Source organism: Eptatretus burgeri, chromosome 8 (assembly GCF_056783735.1).
Source record: "Eptatretus burgeri isolate ZD-2024b chromosome 8, Ebu_testis_v1, whole genome shotgun sequence".
Taxonomy (NCBI): domain Eukaryota; kingdom Metazoa; phylum Chordata; class Myxini; order Myxiniformes; family Myxinidae; genus Eptatretus; species Eptatretus burgeri.
The window spans coordinates 38,973,697-38,995,265 of record NC_140968.1 but is presented as its reverse complement, the minus strand read 5'-3'; the positions used below and the strand labels follow the sequence as shown (position 1 = coordinate 38,995,265).

At 44.7% G+C, this 21,569-nt stretch overlaps 1 protein-coding gene across 3 annotated transcripts in view; it reads right to left on the bottom strand.

Annotated features, from left to right (window-relative positions):
- The window catches only part of LOC147021566 (RNA cytosine-C(5)-methyltransferase NSUN2-like), a 218,064-nt gene that overhangs the window by 30,963 nt on the left and 165,532 nt on the right, over positions 1–21,569 (bottom strand). For all 3 annotated transcript variants that reach the window (XM_085893704.1, XM_085893706.1, XM_085893705.1), the window contains exons 9-11: positions 13,432–13,562; positions 11,152–11,225; positions 8,704–8,819 (exon numbers count right to left, since the gene is read on the bottom strand). In XM_085893704.1, coding sequence (XP_085749830.1) covers positions 8,704–8,819; positions 11,152–11,225; positions 13,432–13,562 — 321 coding nt within the window. The remainder of the gene's footprint in view (positions 1–8,703; positions 8,820–11,151; positions 11,226–13,431; positions 13,563–21,569) is intronic.

The following is a 21,569-nucleotide window of genomic DNA, read 5'->3' as shown; positions in this document are numbered from 1 at the left end:
CAGAAATAGCTACGTTATGTGTGTGTGTGTGTGTGTGTGTGTGTGTGTGTGTGTGTGTGTGTGTGTGTGTGTGTGTGTGTGTGTGTGTGTGTGTGTGTGTGTGTGTTCGTGCGTGTGTGTGTGTGTGTGTGTGTGTGTGTGTGTGTGTGTGTGTGTGTGTGTACCTGGCGCCTTAGAGAGTTTGAGATTTGTATATTCATTGGAATTGTCTGTGTTTTCCCCACGCCCGATCCCACACCATCCCGTCGAATCGCCCCGGATCCCTCTTCTTGCCGAGTCTTGTTATTTCTGGTTAGAGGAATAAACGTTATCAACTCAGTGAAAAGCGACTCGTGCCACCTTCCATGGCCCGTTTGCAGTAGAGCGATTAGAACCGCCATCTTTGGGTTATAAATAAATAAACCGCCTCCATCGTTTCGGCTCATTCTACGTTGGCGGGACTGTTCAAGTCCCATGGACGTCACATTGGTGTCAGGAGTGGGATGTTCGAACCCCTCTAAATTATATTTGGTATCGGGAGAATATACCAAGATTAGAATCTCGTCACGAATTGGAATATAAAATCACTACAGGAAAGCGCGCGAGCGCGGGAAAATTTTGGCGGGATTTTTCAAATTAAAATTAATTGGCGGCAAACGGGACTTCTGCACCATGGCGGATGTGCAGATGTTTGAGGAGGAAGGCCACGTGTCTGGCAGCGAGTCGGGGGAAGAAGGGAGAGACGGGGGTAGGGTTGGAACCTCCCCCATTCCGAGCGTGGACCGTGCTTCATCGCCTGTAACGGAGCCGGCAGCGCCAGAAACCGGCACGATGACGATTTGGACAATGTTGGAACGTTTAATGAGTGCAATTACAGCACAGGGGGCAAAAATGACGGCACAGGGGGCACAAATGGCAGAAATGACGGCACAAGGGGCAGAAATGACAGATCAATTGGGGGTAATGGGGCAACAGTTGGGTGCACGGATTGATTTAATGAGGGATGAATTGGGGGAAAAGATGGAGAAAATGAAAACTGAGATGCAGGAGTGTGTGGATGTTAAATTGGGAGAAATACAAAGTAAATTCGAGGATAGATTGGAGGAAACAAAGGTAGAAATTACATTGGAGAGGGAAAATATACAAAAAAAATTGGTAGATAAAATTGATGCAACGAACATTCGGGTTGATAAAGTGGATGAAAGCCTGGAACGTCATCGTGCCTGTGTGGATGCTCGTATGCAGCTGCAAATAGAAGAGTGGGGAGAGCTGAGGAAGCAAGGGATGAATTTGGCGGAGGAGGTAAAAGGATTGGAGGCTCGTTTGGACGAACAAGATAAAATTATGAGCCAAGATGAAGTCTTGGATAAAGGCCTGGTAGAGCCGTCTTTTGTAAGTAGAGTGTCCGGGTTGGTTGAGGAGCAGCTACAAACTCGCGACGGAGCCTTGGAGGAGGTTGTGCGGGCCCAGAAGATCCTGCGGGAAGAGGTGAATCGGTCCATTCAACGTTTGGAACAGGAGGCAAAATTGACCCATGAGACCCTCACCACAAAACATCTTTGGCCACAGTGGGCTCCAAAATTGGATACGCAGCCACAAGGGTGTTTGATCCCTGGGCTGGATTCGGACAAGGGAGAAAATGAGAAGCGGGCCACCGTAAAAGTGATCCCCCTGGTAAATTTTGACGGGTCAGGGAGCCTTGAAGCTTTTCTGACGCAATTTGAGTGTATTTCCCGACTAAACGGGTGGAATGAGCGGGAACGTACAGGGAATTTGGTGGCAACGTTGCGGGGACCAGCCGCAGATGTGTTAAACGTGATCGCGGAGGGATGTTGACCAGCTCCCACATTTGCGAGGCGTTGAGCCGTCGGTTTGGGTTCGCAGCGAACTGTGATCTGGTGCGGGCCCAGCTCCAGCACCGCAGATTAAAGCCAGGTGAGACAATGCAGGAGTTGGCACAGGACATTTACCAATCAGTCAGGATTGCGTATCGGGACCTTACAGTGGAGGCATGGGACAGACTGGCACTAGAGAAATTTTTAGCTGCTCTTCCTGACCCTGAGGTCCGAGCGCTAGTGGAGCTACAGGATCCACCCACCGTGCACCGAGCGGCCGAGTGCGTGGCCAGGCTGGCCTCGTGGAGTCGGCCGGGTCGGGTGCCCGAGGGGCCATCGGTGACGATCAGACAGGCGGGGATCCAGGATCAGGGAGGGGGGCTGGGAGAAATTGGCATTACCCAAATGTTTCAGGAAATTTGCCAGAAACTGTCAAGTTTGATAAAGGGTAATTCGGTAGTTGGTGCGCCAAAGCGGCGGGGTCCAGCCCAGCCAAAGAGCAATTCGATTATGGCCGAGGGGGTCCGGAATCGGAAGAGACATTACACAGATACCCACGGGGGCCTTTTATGGGGAGTTGTTTCCAGTGCGGGCGAAGAGGACACATGCAACGATATTGCCGGTACCCGGCGATGGAGGGACCCTCCAATAGACTTTTAGACTCGGAGGGGATGAATCCTCCTGCTGAACCGCCAGGTCTATCCGAGGTGCCCTTACATAGGTCGAGTCCGGAAATCACTGTCGGGGGTCGGGGAGACTAGATCGGGCTGAGCATATAGGGCCATGCTCGGCTGCTGAGATTGTGGCAAAGTGCCTCCTTTGGTGAAAATAGTGAATTATGGGAAAATTGGCATGGGTTTGTAAGTTCTGCTGGGTTTTAGAGTGACAATAGGGACAATGGGTAATTGGAAACAAAGCGGGTACGAGTGGCTGTCCAATGGCTGGTGTGTGGATCGGGTGAGAAGTGCTGTGTGAGTTGTTTCAAGTTAAGAAGTGAAATGTATGGTGCACACGTTGATTTTTTATTGGACATGGTGTGGTAACAGGGAAGGTCATGGTCGGTGAAGTGTTAGAAATGCAGGTGTCACATGTAAGGCCGATGGGGTGGGGGGAGTCATGTGGGTTTTGTGGGTGGGGATGATGTGCTTGTCCACAGGGATTGCTGAAGCTCACGGTGAGCGGGAATTGCGACCCCCTTCAAGGAGATTCACCCCTGGTGCCTAACGGTGACAGTGTCTGGAGGCAACTGGGAGAGGGTCTGGTTGGGCGACCAAGGCGGGTAGGACCTTGGCGACCCAGGAAGGCCAGAGGAGCCAGTGAGACCCCTTCCAGTGTGTTGTACGGGGTTAGAGCTGATGGCTACCAGGGGGGTGGGAATCAAAGGGAGCGGGGGCCGAGAAACGTCCGGGTTGGACTAAAGCTTACCTGTGGGCATGGTTGCACCTGAGATGCCGCCATAATCTTGTGGTAACCCACCCCACGGCCATGACGGGATTCAGCCTGCATCATTAAAATGGAGGACCATGACCTAGAAATGTGATGATGACCATGGTGTGAGTGTTGTGAAGATGTGTGAGTCCCACTCGATCCCGCACAACTTGACATGTGCAGCAAGGGCATGATGTCCGCATAATTTTGGGGCAAGCAAATTTGAAAATTGGCTCCCCAGGTAACGCTGGGTCTATTAGCATACACTGGGGGAGGTGGTCAAGTGTAAATATCCTGTGAATAGTGTCGTTAAAGCTTAGAGTAGGAATGTAAAGTATAAGTGTTGTGTTTTTGTGGAACCTTTTGTTTCCCCTCCCCAGATCACTGGAAGAGTGTTGGGCAAGAGCGATGATCCAGAGGATGGAGTGCAACTTCGCTCAGTGCTCTCAAGTGATAAAATAAAATAACAAAAAAAAAAAAAATGAATGATTGTTTAGGCGAGGATAAGGCCATAAGGGGGTAGTACATTAAGCAGGATAGGTAAGTTAGCTGCGACTCGCTGCCCATTGCCCCTCCTACTTTATTTTGTTAGGTTAAATAGGTGTGAGTCAGTAAGTGTTAAGGCTGGTACGGTAGCGCCTGTGATATACCTTGCAGGAGCTGTGGTACCAGAGGAGGGGGCAGTGTTACGTTTGAGGGGGGGTATGCATTCAAAGGGTAATTAGGATGTTTAATTAGGTATGCCATGCTGTTCGAGTGTACCAGGATCTCGATGTAATAAGTAGCAATTCAGTGGTGATAAGTTGTCTCGTAAATGTCCATTTCTTCAAGGGGGAAATGATAATTGTCACGTAATTAGATAGGGATACGGGATAGGGTAAGTGTGTCTGCGTAAACCCCTTTTAGTATTCTCTGGAGGCTTGCCGTGACGTCACAGGACAGTGCTGCGGATGGCTCCGCCCCGTGATCACGATTGGCGGAAGGCGACGGCGGAGGGCCAATAAACGGCTCGATTGGAAGTGACGAGGACGGGAGCATAAAAAGGTTCTGTTCGGGGTCGAAAAGGAAGAGGAAGAAGATCGGTACCGAAAGACTGTTTTGGTGGAGGCTGTTGTGCTGGGAGCGTGCTTGTTGCGCTGATTCGGCCCTGGTTTCATAGTGTCTTGTGGCCTTGCTGAGCCTCGTGCCTCACCTTGGTTGGCTCTGGGGTTCTGCTGGCTCAGAGTACGGGGTCGAACGGCGCGCGGACCTGCCTCCCTCTCCTGCTCGCAATTTGGCGCCAGAACTGGTTCCCTGGCGGCTGTGAGCGGACTTGGGCCAAGACCAGGAGGTCGACAGCACCACGGTTTCTCCTGCCCCCCTGACGAGAGCAAGGCCAGCTCGTCCGACGCCAATCCAGGGACTGTTGCGTCCACACCACGGTCCAGCCTGACCACCAGAAATAGCTACGTTGTGTGTGTGTGTGTGTGTGTGTGTGTGTGTGTGTGTGTGTGTGTGTGTGTGTGTGTGTGTGTGTGTGTGTGTACGTGTGTGTGTGTTTGTGTGTACCTGGCGCCTTAGAGGGTTTGAGATTTGTATATTCATTGGAATTGTCTGTGTTTTCCCCACGCCCAATCCCACACCATCCCGTCGAATCGCCCCGGATCCCTCTTCTTGCCGAGTCTTGTTATTTCTGGTTAGAGGAATAAACGTTATCAACTCAGTGAAAAGCGACTTGTGCCACCTTCCTCGTGCCGTTTGCGGTAGAGCGATTAGAACCGCCATCTTTGGGTTATAAATAAATAAACCGCCTCCATCGTTTCGGCTCATTCTACGTTGGCGGGACTGTTCAAGTCCCGTGGACGTCACAATATCAAACCTTGAAAAGGCACATCCTCAGGTCCCCAGCAATACACCTGGCATGTTTCAATTAGATCGGACCAGCGGTTGTCAAGAAACAGCGGTCTCACACACACAGACACACACGCACACGCACACGCACTGTTGGAATTATAGATAGATGTACACATCATGTTCTGAAAATAAAGACAATGATTGCATCCTTCTCTTCTTGTCTCAATTTGTTGTGCACTCCCACATATAAACAAACATTTACTTGCATGAAAAGATTCACTGCCAATAATATATGAGAAGAAAATTGATTTTTTTACTATTTTCCAGATGTTACTCGACGACAATCTTGGATTTGGCCCCCGAAAAGTTATATTTCATATTTTGTGACTTAACCCTTAAATATAACAATCTGGAATGGTAATATATGAACATCCTTGACCTTCCTAACATATATTTTGACCCAAAAATCATAAAAATCGGACATGAAGAACCAAAGATATGCAATTTTTGATATACTCGAAGTAGCATGGCGGCCATTTTGAATTTACGCATCTGGCCGAGTTAGCCCACATTTTCACGAGGTTCACCCCAGCTCATTTTAATCAGCACCCTCAAATTGATTTGAACCTTCAAAATCAACCTTCAAACCTTGGTCCCGGAAAAACGGTCACGGGACCCCATTGTGGGAACTCTACTAACATCTTCTCAGTATTCGTGATGATCCCTTACTTCCCTTTTCTCAATGAGAAACTTTCCTTCTGTGACGCTGACTGGTTGGACGTCATCTCCTCACTGACTTGGGACCATGAAATTTACTACAAAAGCATAAAAGGGTGGAATTTTAACTGAACCACTTCTATCTCAGACATGTATTCCCCAACCTGGCTTCTTTCCTCATCATCATCATCCACCTCCCATTGCATACTTAACGAAAACAGCACTCAGTAGAGTGCATACCTCGCTTGGCTGAAAAGTTTGTTTTGTTTCCCACGGATAGGCTGGATCTGCATCCAGACAATTCATCCTGTTCACACACACCAAAATCTAATCGGCTTGTTCTCATCATCTAAAGAACTCATCAACCAAGTTTTGTCATAATCCGTCCACAACTTTTTGAAATACCGTGCTATATTCTGTATAGTTTTTCACCCCTTCTCTCATTGGTGAAGAATCGATCAAAAATTTGTGTCCAGATCCGGATCTTCTCCAAAATCGAATTTATTCATCCTTGTCTCACACACACAACCTGTCCACCAAGTTTAGTCCGAATCTGTGCATAATTTTTTTGAGATATCGTACAACTTATCGTTTTTGGCTCCACCTCTCAATGGTGAAAAATCACTTTTGAAATATAGTATCTGGATCCTCACCAAAATCTCATCAATTCGTTCTTGAGAGACACCCAATCTGTCCACCAAATTTCATCCGAATCCGGCAGTGAACAAAAGGTTTTGGTTTCAAGTTGTACTTCAAGTTCTGCTGTATATCCTGAACACACAGATGTAACATTCAGCCATTGAGCCCAAATATGTTGTTACGGTTGTGGAAATTCACAGAACACCATTCAGGTTCCCCGAAGATCAGTTGTGTCGATAAGTGTTTGTCCAGGTTAGATTTCCCCACTGATGTATAACGGGATTTATTTGTGCGCCAGGCTGTGAATCTTCAGGTAGTGTTTTTCTTTTCTATCTTTATTTTAACAACACCAATCTCCACAACCGCCATCTCCTCACCACCTTCTCCACAACCGCCAGCATCTCCTCACCACCTTCTCCACAAACGAACTTCTCCTCTCACCAGCATCTCCACAGCGCCGCCATCTTTTCACAAAAAAACAACATCCCCAACAAACAACATCTCCACAAACAAACACGATGGCATCCTCGACAGCGGCAAAGTGATTTCAAACATGGCCGCGTTGTAAAAGTGATCTCAACCATGGCCGCGTGTGACGGCAGAATCGGATCAGAACGGCGAACGGGGCAGAGCCAACCAGAGGTGAAGGTTCAAAGGTGAAAGAAGGGAGGGTGCTGATTTTGGGCGATGAAGCTCAGAGCGACCGCTCCCCTTGAGGCTATAAAAAAGGCACGTTTCAACGCAGAGAGCATTGTTGGTCGTTGTTGGTCATGGTTGGCCAACGTTGGTCGGTGGAGGCAGTTGAGTTGGAGGCGGGAGAAGTTTCCAGCCGGAGAGAAGTTGCCAGCAAGCTACGTAACGGTCCAAGCGATCGGGCCCCGAGTCGGTCGAGCGACGATGAGGAGTGAGTGGGCTCTTAAAAGAGCATCAACTCAAAAGAGCAAGGCCCGTTTGCTCCTCTGAAGCATCGTAGGCCAGGCCCGATCGACCAGGCCGCAGGGAAGGCCAAGCGACCGAGGAGGACCGCCCACCAAGCTGCTCGAGCCGCTTAAGCAACTGACGCGTTTGGTGACACCCCCCGGTGAACAGAGACATCCGGAGGGTCGCCTACCAAAAGACCCATCGATTCACCTCACGGGCGACAAAGGTAACCTGCCCAGCCTCGCGGACCTCCTTCGGTCATCCCAGCTCCGAGGAACATTAAAGGCTTATGAGCCCAGTTCTTTCTTACTTTCTGGTGTTTTTGCATGGAAGTCTGTGGCGCCTTGTCCGTAAGTAGAATTGCTTAAGTGCATGCACATAATAAATAGATATCGGCTGTAGGTTTTTACTCGTGTCTTGTCCCCGACCCCCATTCATTGCATTGCTTACGTGTGCAAATAAATGTTCCCCATTTTTGAATGTCACCTGCTCGTTGCGTCCCTTCCTCCATTGACTGCCATAATTGCGTTCGGAATAATTAGCTGGCTGATTACAAGCCGAAAAAACGTACATCTGGTCCGACGGGGCTTGGCGATATAAAACCGATCGGCAATCGCAAGCGGAACGAGCTGCTTAAGCGGGTCGTTTTCGTGCAGGCTCCGTTGAGGTATAAACTCCCGGCATTTTTGTCTGCGCGAATAATTAGGTACATCGACAATTCGGCGATCAACCCTGTAGCGTGCGGACAGAAGAGATGGGTGGTTTATGGTGTGGTTAACAACACCCGTAGCTGGGTTTCGGCATTGATCCGAAAGCTGTGACTAGATCGCTCGTTCGGTGGGCGCACGCGGCCGCAATTGAGCTAAAGGTGGTCGCCCGCACGCTGGATGGCCCAAAATCTACAATATGTTTCACAAAGATGCACAGGCTCTTAAAGGTGTGTTTAACTTTGTCTATGGTTGGAGGAAGACGACGAGGGGGAGGAGGAAGACGAGGGGGAGGAGGAAGACGAGGGTGATGTCTTCTATTCTCTTTGCCATACACTTATGAAAATGCGGTCCCAAAACTCTTCCAAAAAAAAATCACCATTAACGGAAAACTGTAAAATGCCAATAGATTCAGCAATCAAAAAATCTTAACAGGGATGGAAATGGAAAAACACTATCCATTAAAAAGAGGGAAAACATTCAGGATGATAAGGGAAGTAAGACAGCAAACAAAAAACAAATGAAAAAATTTGGGAAAAGCTAAAGGAAAGGAACAGGGATGATATTTAAAGGATTCTTTAAAGCTTAACAATTGGAGCAAAGTCACATGATTTCTTGCTCAACTCTTTCCCATCAGTGCTCACCATCTGTGTAGATCTAAAGTGTCATTTGGAGGGAACATGGAAGGGCGTAACTGTCCAGGTCGCTCCGAGTTAACATCTGACCAAGCAGAAAACCAGTGGCCATCACGTGTCATCACCTGTTTATACAAGTGCATGGATGGGGGATTCAGTGCACTGACCTGAGGGCCATCACAGGAAAGAAAATAGAGTACAACAGACCCAGAACTCAATTGTAAAGTCTTCTTCTTTATTTTTGAGCAATGAAAACAAAAATTAATGAGAAAGGCTATTGGTCGAGTGAATTAGCTCTACCAGGTTGAACAGTTTATGTTTTGTATCCCAATAGAAGGCTGGATCTGAAATACAATCGGCTTGTCCTTGTCACCTAACCAACTCATCCACAACTCTTAGAGATGTCATTATTTCGACACGACATGGTGAAAAGTATGCGTACTTGTTTTAACAGTAACATTATTGTTCTTGTTTTAACAAACATGGATGAAAAAACAAAAAATATAAACAAAAGAATGCATCAATAAATGTTCAAACAATTGATAATTTATGAATTGCTTCAGATCTTATGAGAGGATCACCTGAATCCCACCAACACACCCCTCCTGACATCGAAATGCACTATCTCTCTTCTTCCTCCTTTGCATTTAACAGACTCCACACTGCCAGCACTCATTTCTCCATCCCATCTCAACTTCACCAACAATGTAAATGTTTCCCCTCCCTTACTCTTCCTGCTTTTCCTCAGCCTGTTTGCATCTTGAAGACATCTCCCATTCAACCTTCCTCTTCTCCCAATCTCCTCCTCGTTCTCCAGCGACACCACTCCGACACAACACCCCTTTCCTCTTCTCTCTCCCAACCCCCTCATTTACTTCCTCAACATTCCCCCATCTTTCCTCCATTCTGTATATCCCTTACAATATAATTGGTTCACGAAAAAAAAAAAAAAGTGACCACTATATTCGTTATTGTTGTGTGTCTGTCTGTCTGTGTCCCGAGCATAGCTCCGTGAGTTTTGATCCGATCCTGACAAAATTTTGGTGGGAGGTTGATATCATGATCCAGTTGTGTTTTCCTGAGAATGGGCGTGGTGCGCCCATTATGGGCGGAGCCATGCCCAAAAAAACCATGCGTTTTTCGGGGGTAGCCGATTTCAATTTGCATCTTCTACTCGGGGGTTTGTCGAATCTGACAGGGGTTTCGGTATTTGGTTAGCCCAATGGCACCTGCATAGCCCCACAGAGCTCGATTTTTCATTTTCGTCCCAAGGTCAAGGTCACGAACTTGGAAAATTGCGAATTGTGTTTTTAGGGCGTAGCTGATTTCAAGTTGCATCTTCTCCATGGGGGTTTGTCGAATCTGGCAGGGGTTTCGGTATTTGGTTCACCCAATGGCACCTGCATAGCCCCACGGAGCTCGATTTTTCATTTTCGTCCCAAGGTCAAGAACTTAGAAAATTGCAAATTTTGACAAAAAAACCATCTTCTCCGAAGGGTTTGTCGAATCCGGTAGAGGTTTCGGTATTTGGTTAGCCCAATGGCACCTGCATAGCCCCACGGAGCTCGATTTTTCATTTTCCTTCCAAAATCAAGGTCACAAGGTCACAAACTCAGAAAATTGCGAATTTTGACGTAAAAAAAAATCATTCGACCGCCCAAACTTTGAGAGCGAGGATGACTATTTTTTATGCATAATCTTGAGGTCATTCCCCACCTAAAGTCTTGAAACCATTTTGCTCTATCTCGAACACCTTGCCCGTGGCGCCCCCTTCAAGTTTGTTTTTACGCTGATTTCATCAAAGTATGGATAATCCGAGGAGTGCGAAATGCCATATAGCCTATATGACGTTATATTGTTCGTGGAATGTTCCAGAGGAAGTTTTGCACCAAAGGTCATAATCCTTGACCTTTAAAGTTCACAAAGGTCAAATTTTCAAAGTTGTAGGAATCGAACCGGATTTTCGATCTTCTTCGACGAACTCTAATAAGCTATAGCACGTATCCCGTTTCCATATTTTAATGTCCACAACATTGTTTTGTGACCTTCAAAGGTTATGCAAAGGTCAAATTTTGAAAGTTGTTGAACGAAACCGGGTTTGACATTTTGCAGCAAATAACCTGTCACTCGTACCACATCATGTTGATCATTTTTATAACTTGGTCAAAAATTATCACATTGTCTCATCCTTGACTTCTGAAACAATCTACATCGTCAAATTCCGCTCGTGAACCATTGTCGTCTTCAGACTTGTTCAACCACGTTTTCTATATTTCACAATTTGCATCTGCATTCCCCTTTTCCAACAGCTATATGAAATTTATCTTCCTCCTGTCTCTCACAGGACAAAATAACACCACCCGTTTTAGTCATTATTCCAATCCCCCTCTTCCGACAAAAAAAGAAAGAAAAAAAATAAAAACCTCACATACACAAAACCACACCCAAGCCACGTACCTTCCAAGAGGTGAGGCCAGGCATGCGCTTCAAACAAGGCAGTTTATGGGAAACATCAATCAGCTGGAGAGCTCCTGCCATGGTGCAAGGGTAAGGTCATGATCAAGATACCATGCAGGATTAAACTGGCTCCACAGCAACTCCCACCCCATGAGCTTCCAAGAACATAAAGCCATTTTTAAGGAAAAGTCAACAGAATTTTTTTTAAGGAAACAGGGAATACATGGGAAACTAGAACATCACGAGGCAGAGCACATACCTGTGCCAGGATGAACAGTTTACATTTTATCTCGCACTTATCGGCCGGATCTGCATCCGCACCTGAACCAAAATCGAATTTGCTTGTTCTCCTCACCGAACCAACTCATCCACCAAGTTTTGTAATATCTTATCCACAACTTTTAGAAATATCATGCTTTGCTGTACATCGTTTTTGGCCCCATCTCTCATTAGTGAAGAATCACTTCAAAAATTCTCGTATCCGGATCTTCACCAAAATAGAATCGATATGTCCTTATTGCACACCCAACCAACATGTCCACCAAGTTTCGTCCAAATCAATCCATAACTTCCTGAGATATTGTGCTGTATATAATTTTTAGCCCAATTACTCAATTATGAAGAATCATAAAAAAAATTCTGGGATCCGGACTTGGATCTTCACAAAAATTGAATCAATTCTTTCATGTCACACAACCAACCTGTCCACCAAGTTTAGTCCAAATCCATCATTAACTTATTGAGGTATCCTGTTCACAGACAGACAGATAGATGGACAAACAAGGGTGAAAAGATAACCTCTGTCCACATTCGGTGGTGGAAGTAATAAAAAAAATACTAAGACAATAAATTTTTTTTTAATTGCCAAATAAACCAGAGAGTTGGTGTCAAAGCCACCCAATGCTCGCCTGTTTATACATTTATCGGTTTTAAAAGACTAGTCTAATTATATTTTTTATAAAGCATTGCAGTGAAGTTTGTTCCAAATAATTTTAAAGCAATATATGTATTTGTATATTGTAATCAGTAAACGAGTACACATATTAAATGAATGGCAAGCGTAAAGTATAAACCGGTGAGCATTGGGTGGCTTTGAGACAATCTTAGGTTGAATTTTTTTTTAAAATTTAAAATCATTTGTTAATTTCAACTTCACTACACCAATAGTACACCCCAAAGGAACCTCCATGCCAAATATCAGCATCATAGTACACATTAAATGAATGGCAAGCTTCTAAAAAATAACTTGCACCAAAAACTTTAACGTTAATGTGCAACAAAAAAGTTAAGTTCAAAACAGGTCAAAAATTTAAAACATTTGAAATTATTTTTTAATTTCAACTTCACTACACCAATAATATACCCCAAAGGAACCTCCATGCCAAATATCAGCATCTGAGTGCACATATTAAATGAATGGCAAGCATCTGGTATTAATAGGTGAGCATTGGGTGGCTTTGACACCATCTTAGGTTGAAATTTTTTGTTAATTTAAAATCATTTGTTAATTTCAACTTCACAACACCAATAGTTTACCCCAAAGGAACTTCCATGCCAAATATCAGCATCATACTACACATATGAAATGAATGGCAAGCTTCTAAATAACTTGCACCAAAAACTTTAACGTTAATGTGCTACAAAAAAGGTAAGTTCAAAACAGGTCAAAAATTTAAAACATTTGAAATTATTTTTTTAATTTCAACTTCACTACATCAATAATATACCCCAAAGGAACCTCCCTGCCAAATATCAGCATCCCAGTACAAATATTAAATGAATGGCAAGCTTCTAAACAACTTGCACCAAAAACTAACATTTTCATGCTCACGCTGATGCTGACGCTCACGCCGGGGGTATCGCAATCGCCCTCTATTCTTTGAACAGGCGAGCTAAAAATACTTAATGAGGCACAAGCCATTCAATGCCAAAACTAGACATGGTGGCTTGAGGTTGAAGGGAAAGTCAGGACGGCCTCAGTTGCACTCGCATGACATTGTCATCTGAATGCTGAATTAATCAGAATCCCACAAAGCCAAAAAAAAAAAAAAAATGAACAAATATACTGGTTGCCCCTCTCAAGACCAAAGGCAAGAAAGGAAGCAACAGGGAAACAGGAAGTAAGTGCAGTTTCCTTAGGAGCCAGTGCTCATACGAGACATAAAAATCAAAGGATGGGTCAGTGAAGTGCAAAGCAGAAGAGCTGAGTTTTTTTCAAACACAAACTAATGAGAAAACAATCAAATGATCAAATTCACAACAAAAAACAGGAATCCTAACCCTTGCTCCTGTCTAAAAGGTGAGCAACAACAGCCTCGTTCTCCACCGGGTTGAGCGAGCATGTGGAGTAGACCAATCGACCACCAATCGCCAGAAGTTCAGATGCACGAACCATCAAGCGCACCTGTTGCCTGCCGGCAAGAGGTACATATAGCAAGCGAATGAGATTAGATGGATCAACAGCACCAAAAAACAACAACAAAAAAAAACGTTGCATTTCCTCCCATGTATATATTTTTGTCCCACGCACCTCCGACAAGGTCAGAGAAGGAGGACATTAAAATGAGCTCTCTCGTACCGACCAATCATCCGTCCATGTACTTTTGTGTTAGTGACATTTTGAAAACCGTTGAACATTTAGCTTTCATATTGCAAATAAATATTCCTCATGCCATTATCTCAACCTCATTTGATCTATGGCAACACATTTCAGCCAATCACAGCCATGCAGCCATCTCAGGAAATTGGCTTGTGTACACCAGGTCAGGTTAGGTCAGGTATGGGAGCATGTGCCGGAGCAGCGTTTCCGCCGGTACTCCAGGAGCCTCCATCTGGCCATCCCCCAGGCAGATGCCAGGCCCATCCCTATCAAATTGAGATTCTGATTAACCTACTGCAACCACGAGGCATGTCGTCTGCTCAATGGCCTCTTCCACCAACGAGGCTCCCTCGCTGAGCCAATCTAGTGAGCAGGATCAGTGTCAGGAAAACGATCCACATGTCCATACAGCCGCAGCTTATGCTCACGGACGATGCAGGTAACAAATCTCATTCGAGTCTCTCTCAGTAACCGCTCGTTGAACATAAAGTTGGACCAGTGATAGCCAAGGATTCTCCGAAGAGACCTGGTACCAAAGGAATTAAGTTTCCGTCTCAGATCCCTTGTCAGAATCCAAGTGTCACATCCAGAGAGCAAGATTGGAAGCACAAAGGACCTGAAGACTCGGACTTTTGTCGTCCTGCACAGGTACTGGCACAGCGCCACACCCCATGATCGAGTGAATCCATGACTCCCCAGGCCCGACCCAGATGTCTGTTGACCTCTGGCTCACAGCCAGCAGACATGAATATCACTGCCAAGAATCTCTCCATAACCTCAACATCCTCACCACAAACAGGTACAGACAAGATGTCATTGAAAGCCTGGATCTTCGTTTTAACCGAGGAAACCAGTAACCCCAGTGGCTCAGACTCTTCGTTCAGCACCTCGAGGGCTCCTCAGGGTATCTAGTCTCAGCAAAGATGAGTGCATCATCTGCGGAATCAAGGTCAGACATTTTGACATTCCCAAACGATGCACCGCAGCTTTATCTCTCCGACATCCTCCCCAGTATCCAGTCCATACAAGTGCTGAAAAGTGTGGTGGCCAGTACACACTCACGATGTTGTGTTCGCGATATTTCAAAAACTGTTGAACACTTCGCTTTCGTATGTCACAGATCTATTCCTCATACCACCCAAAAGGCAGGGGACTTAGAGTATCAGCTTGTTGTCTGCCTTTTCTCCAGTGTTTTCAAACAAATATGGTTTAATCCCTACCACATCTCTTCCATTCTGCATTTTATATGATGCAGCCTTGTCAAATAACTTCCAGTATTCCTTCACTGCAGCACTGTCAGGCCCAAGGTCAAACACCACGAAGAGCATACTGCCGCGGTGCAGGCGGAAAGGTTAATCCCTCGACCCAACTTTAAGGCACTGTCACACCTTGACGATTTAGCCAACGTATGCCTGACGTGTGCAAAATTGGGCTAAAACGCCAGCACACGTCGAATACGTTATGTAATGGGGAAGTTTGTATACGTTAAGAGCATGCTGGCATACGTCGTAGAACGCTGGCAAACGTCATCGTTCGCCGAGCAGTTAGACAAATTTTCCATGCTTGAAATTTCCTGACGTATGCCAGCGTATTACTCGCACGTTCCGCATTATGCTGGCCATAAGTTGTAGGCACGTTACGCGATCGTTGACACACGTTACTTGTAAGTTACTCATAAGTCAAAACACGTTGAGGTAATGTTTAGCGTATCCGAAACTTATTTCTAAGGCAAACGTCATCGTTCGCCGAGCAGTTAGACAAATTTTCCATGCTTGAAATTTCCTGACGTATGCCAGCGTATAACTCGCACGTTCCGCATAATGCTGGCCATAAGTTTAGGCACGTTACGCGATCGTTGACACACGTTACTTGTAAGTTACTCATAAGTCAAAACACGTTGAGGTAATGTTTAGCGCATCCGAAACTTATTTCTAACCTATGAGTAACGTGTTGTCGGCACGTTACGCGATCGTTGACACACGTTATTTGTAAGATGCTCATAAGTCAAAACACGTCAATGTAATGGTTAGCATCAGTGTTCCAGACTCCCTGGTTTTATTATTTTTTTTTTTCTTCGGTATGACGGTCATGTTGACACTTCGATTTCTAGTGCGGTTATAATATAATAGAATTAAAAGGCTGCCGCTCAACGATTTAAATTATAACCGTCATACCGAAGAAAAAAAAAAACCAAAAAAAAAAAACCAGGGAGTCTGGAACACTGACGCTAACCATGACCTTGACGAGTTTCGACTTATGAGTAACTTACAACTAACGTATGTCGACGTGTGTCAACGATCGCGTAGCGTGCCGACAACTCATGCCAGCGTATGCGGAATGTGTGTCATACGTCGAGTACGGCAAGAAATTTTCAACATACTGATGATGATGATGACTCGGCGTAAAATGACTTATGCCAGCGTGCTCTTAACGTATACAAAACTTACCCATAACGTATTCGACATGTGCCAGCTTGGTTCGACAAATTTTTCTTACGTCGGCATACGCTAGCTAAAACGTCAAGGTGTGATAGCGGCTTTACACTTCGATGTCTAGTGTGGTTATGATTTGAATCGTCGAGCCGCAGCCTATTAATAGCCTACGCCACTTGATCGTCGGCGATACGCTGCCACGCTATGCATAAGTTGGACTATCGTTGGGCATAGGGTGTGAACGCCGACAACACACTCAGCATTCGTTGGTGTAATTTATCTATATATGATTAAAACGTTCTGTGTACGTTACTAATATGTTATGCATACGTCCAACATGTTATTATACGCCAAAAAATTAAAAAAAAATCAATAGTTCAGCGTACACCAGCGTTTTACATACATTTTGATACGTTGCCATACACTGGCTAAAACGTCAAGGTGTGACAGCGGCTAAAGTAAGGGGAATTAGTATAGCACCATAGTGGGGCAATATCGTTACACGCTGGACAAAAATGCCAAATTTTTTTTGTGGCTACCTATTTTCATACTTAATAAAGAAATCCCATGCTCCAAAATATCAGACCATATTTTCATGTGATTATGGTTCAAAATCTAAGATTGCGGCTTAAAAAATTTTTAAAAATCGATAAATAATTATAACTTCGCTAATATTGGTCGTAAAAATGTTTAAACTATTTAAACTATTTGTAGGTTATGATGCCCAGGGAGTCGATTGGAACCATCAGATTTGGGATTAGATTATCAGGAACTAAGATAATGGTCACATGTAGAAAAAATATTGGTCGCTCGATATGAAAATTGACAGTTCGCGTTACATGTTTTAATGACTTTTTTGTTGCGCTCAAATAAGTTGTGTACATGTTGACTCTCATCTTTCCTAAATCATGTGTTTATTTGGAGGCAAATTGATAATTTGATGATGCATATTTCACTTTGTCTCATGCCCTCATAGAAGATTCATCTGGAAGTAATTGCATATTATGTGGCAGTTGGATAATGTTTATTTTCTTTGTTACAGGTTGTAAACAGCCCTGAATCAACTGTTCAGTGAAACATCACACCATGGACTGGACAATTTGTATCATTTGCCAGAACAGTAGATACACTTCACCTCTTTCATGTCCAAAGAACAGACAGAACCGCAGTGCTGATGACGTCTATAAGGACTTTCTTGACAATGTCAGAGAGTTCGAAGAGATAGGTGCATTGCCGGTCGATGTTGATTTTGGCGAACATGGTACCCCAGAATGTTTTGCAGAAAACAACGCTTCTTGGCATTGGGCATGCCACCAAAAGTTTAATGAAAGTAAACTTGAACGAGAGCTGAAGAAAAAAATGTAAACAACAAAACGATGAAAAAAACTCCAGGTACCAGCACATCCCAGCGATCAAAGCGACAGTCAATGGGATCAAGCAAGGACACTTGTTTATTCTGTGATAAGAGTGGCCCCAGAAAACTGCATGAATATGCAACTAAATGTGCAGAGTAAAATTTAAATTTCATGGCCACCGAAATGCAAGACGGCAAAGTACTTGCAAAAATACTATGTGGGGATCTGGTCTCAAATGAACTCAAGTACCATATAGAATGTCTGACAAAGTACCGAAATGACTATCGTGGTTACAGGCGACAGAATAGTCCAACAAGGGCCGACCAACGTGAGCTGAATCAACGAGCCAAAATTATCAATTCAAGAGTATTTGTTGAACTTGTAACTTACATGGAGGAATCTGCCGAGGAGGGGACGTACCTATTCAAACTATCAAACATACACAACATGTTTGAGAAAAGACTTGGGGACTTTGGCATTGATACCACTATCAATAAAACCCGGTTAAAAGAAAAACTCCTCAATTACTTCTCCCAGCTAGGACTAGGTGAGCAATCTGATGGAAAAAACATAATGCTGACATTCCCAGCAGGCATTCAGCAACTACCCAGACGCTTTTTTGTTCCATGATTATGACGAAGAAGCTAGGTTGTTTGCCAGAGTTGCCAAGATATGTAGGGAGGAAATCCTGAAAAATGATAGCATTCAGTGGTGAATTCAACCCTGGATGTCAGCAGAAGATTACGCCCAGTACAAGATTGTTAATGTCCATGCTCATCAATGGCCCAAATTTAGCAGGTTCAGTAAATGACTCCCAAGCATGCCTGACGCTCACACAGCTCTTGGTTCACAACTGCAAGAATAAAAGAAATGTTGAGACAAAACATCAGCGTTACTCTCCAGACCGTGAACCACCAGTACTTTTATATCTTGGTTTAAACTTACATACTCAAACTAGGAGCAAGACACTAGTTGATCAAATGGCCAGCTTAGGGATAAGTGTGTCATACAAACGTGTCATGCAACTTGAAAACGAACTTTCTGCCGCACAGTCTGAACAATATAGAAGCAATGGAGTAGTGTGTCCAAGCCAGTTGAGAAAAGGTTTGTTCACAGTAAGTGCGTTAGACAATTTTGACCATAAAAAGTCTTCAGCGACAGCACAGGGATCCTTTTATGGAACAAGGATTAGCATCATTCAGCAGCCAACAAAAGCCCATCCTGGGATTATACGCAGTCAACCTGTTAGCTTGTCCAACACAACTTCAAATTCATCACAAAGTCTGGTTCTTCCGGATTCGTATTCTATTGTACCTGCTGTTTAAATGAAACCCACAACAACAGAAGTACCCACAATAGAACACACCACAACGTCAGGTTTTGCTGATTACATAGAGAAAGCCAATGCCCAAGAGGAACGGTGGATTCAACATGCATCTGAACTACTGCAACAGGACTTAGTGTGAGAACAATCATTGTCATGGGCTGCATATCATGCATCACGTCAGCCTCAACCAAATGAATTGCCTGCAATCACAGCCTTATTGCCACTCTTTGTAGAGAAGGCTGACTCAGCTGCAATGGTCAAACACAGCATGAGCATCATACAGAGTACAACTCAATTTCTGAATCCTGGTCAGATACCAATTCTGGCATGCGACTGTCTGATCTTTGCCATGTGCAAGTACACACAGTGGAAATTTCCAACAACGCATGGAGAAAATTTGATGGTCACCATGTTTGGAGGCCTTCATCTGGAAAAGGCACTTTGGACTGTTCTTGGCGATATGTTAGATACGTCTGGCTGGATAGATGCATTGACACAGTTTGGTATAGCAACGGCAGGTACAGCACAGTCATTCTTAAAAGTATCGCACATAACCCGAACTCACCATGCACATCAAGTGTCTGCTCTCGCTCTTAGAAATTTTCAACAAGAATCATCCATTGCAGCGAATGATACTGATACTGATGACGAGAAAGCCTTGGACAGTTGGAAGATGTCCATGACAGAGAAGAGCCCAACCTTTCAATATTGGGACCTGGTGCTGAGATTAGAAAAGACTGTACTAATCTTCGTGAGAGCCCATCGCGAAAAGAACTTTCAACTCTATCGAGAGGTGCTGGATTCACTGATGTTCCTGTTCTTCGCCCTGGATCACTACAATTACAGCAGATGGGTTGGCGTGCACATCCGGGATATGAATTCACTACCAGTCGGTGTTAAAGAGGACCTCGAAAAGCACTGGGTGGTTGTCAAAGGCAGCCACAGATGTTCCGCTATTCCAATAGATCAGGCCCACGAGCAGGAGAATGCTAAAGTAAAAGGAAAGGGTGGGGCTATCGGACTGACTGAAAACCTGAGTCCTTGAAGAGATGGATGATCAAATCTGGGCTGAACTGTTCTGACCTGTGTAGCTGCAATTGCGAAAAGAACTAACTTGCTTGTGTTCATTAGTGTAAATCATATACACATGTACATGATATAATGGTTCAGTTTTTATTAAAATATGTATCCAGCAAAGTATGTCTCGTATAACAAATGTGTCTAGCGAAACGTCAATGTTCGAATCGAGCGACCCATATTTTTCTACATTTGACCATTATCTTAGTTCCTGATGATCTAATCCCAAATCTGATGGTTCCAATCGACTCCCTGGGCATCATTGCCTACAAATAGATAGTTTACACATTTTTATGACCAATATGAGCGAAGTTATAATTATTTAGATTTTTTTTTTTAATTTTTGGCCGCCATCTTGAATTTTGACCCATAATCACATGAAATATGGTCAGATTTTTTGGAGCATGGGATTTTTTTTATTAAGTAAGTCTATAGGTAACCACAAAAAAATTGGCACTTTTGTCCAGCGTGTAACGATGTTTTCCCTAATTCCCCTCACTAACTTGTGGTGACAGGCAGTTAACACCGCCAGCCCGGTAGCCGAGCGGTTCTTCTTGGGAGGCGGACACATTGATCCTCGGAGATTATAACGCACGTGGGAAGGGCGGGGCACAATGGCGGAGCGATGGAGGCATGGAAGGATTGATGCACATGGGCGGTTTATACTCGAACTCCACGACAAATACACAGACACATCAACTTAAAATAACCGTGGAAATTAATGACAATGGAGATATTTACAACAATAACTCAAAAGGTAATGATAATAATGCGAAATAAATAAATCCAAAGGTCGAGGGGCCTCTACACATAGACTAAAATACAGACAAGGGAAAACAATAAAAGAAAATCCTTCCTTTATTCTGGCAATTAGCTTGGTCCAGAAATCGTCTTTGTGGAATTGGAATTGAGGCGCTACGTCCTGCACATGTAGACATGCCCAAAAAATGGTGCCGAGCCACTCTCGCAGCGGGAAAACGTACGTCGGGCAATTCAACACCAAGGCTGAGACCCTGTGCAGCTTCTATTCACGAGCGAATATGCCGACTGTTCCTCTCTGGCACCCGGTTTTTTTTTCACAAAGATCGCCCACACGACGAGAGGATTTCTGAGACCCCGTGATCAGGCCACGAGACACGCTCTCCTTCCGTCTTCAGAAACGTACACACTTCAAAGCTCGGCCGAACAGTCTATGGCTGGCATCTTGCTCAGTATGAGAGCCAATTGCCCTCAGCACGAATATGAGAATCGTACAGTCATCTTCATGTGTCGAAGGAAAGCCAGCTGTAATTCCCTGTTCTTACAGACCATCTCCTAGCTACGTTCTCTCTGGACCGCGTGCGTCCCTCACTCCAAACTCGTCCAACCACTCAACCACCTCCTTGATTCTGATCTCTTCTGACGTCACACCGAACAACCGTTCCCCTTCCAGGGTGTGGCTTGCTCACCCGAAACCTGGGAAGGCGGGGCTTCTGATGGTTCGGCACGCCTGCCTCACTTGTTATCATTGTGGTTATTATAAAAAACGCACTTCTTCCTTGTTGAAATGGAAAGGCTTGGAAATGCAAAAACAGAGGAATATGTCACAGGGGGCAACCACATACTGGGGAAACTTATCCTTAATCCCT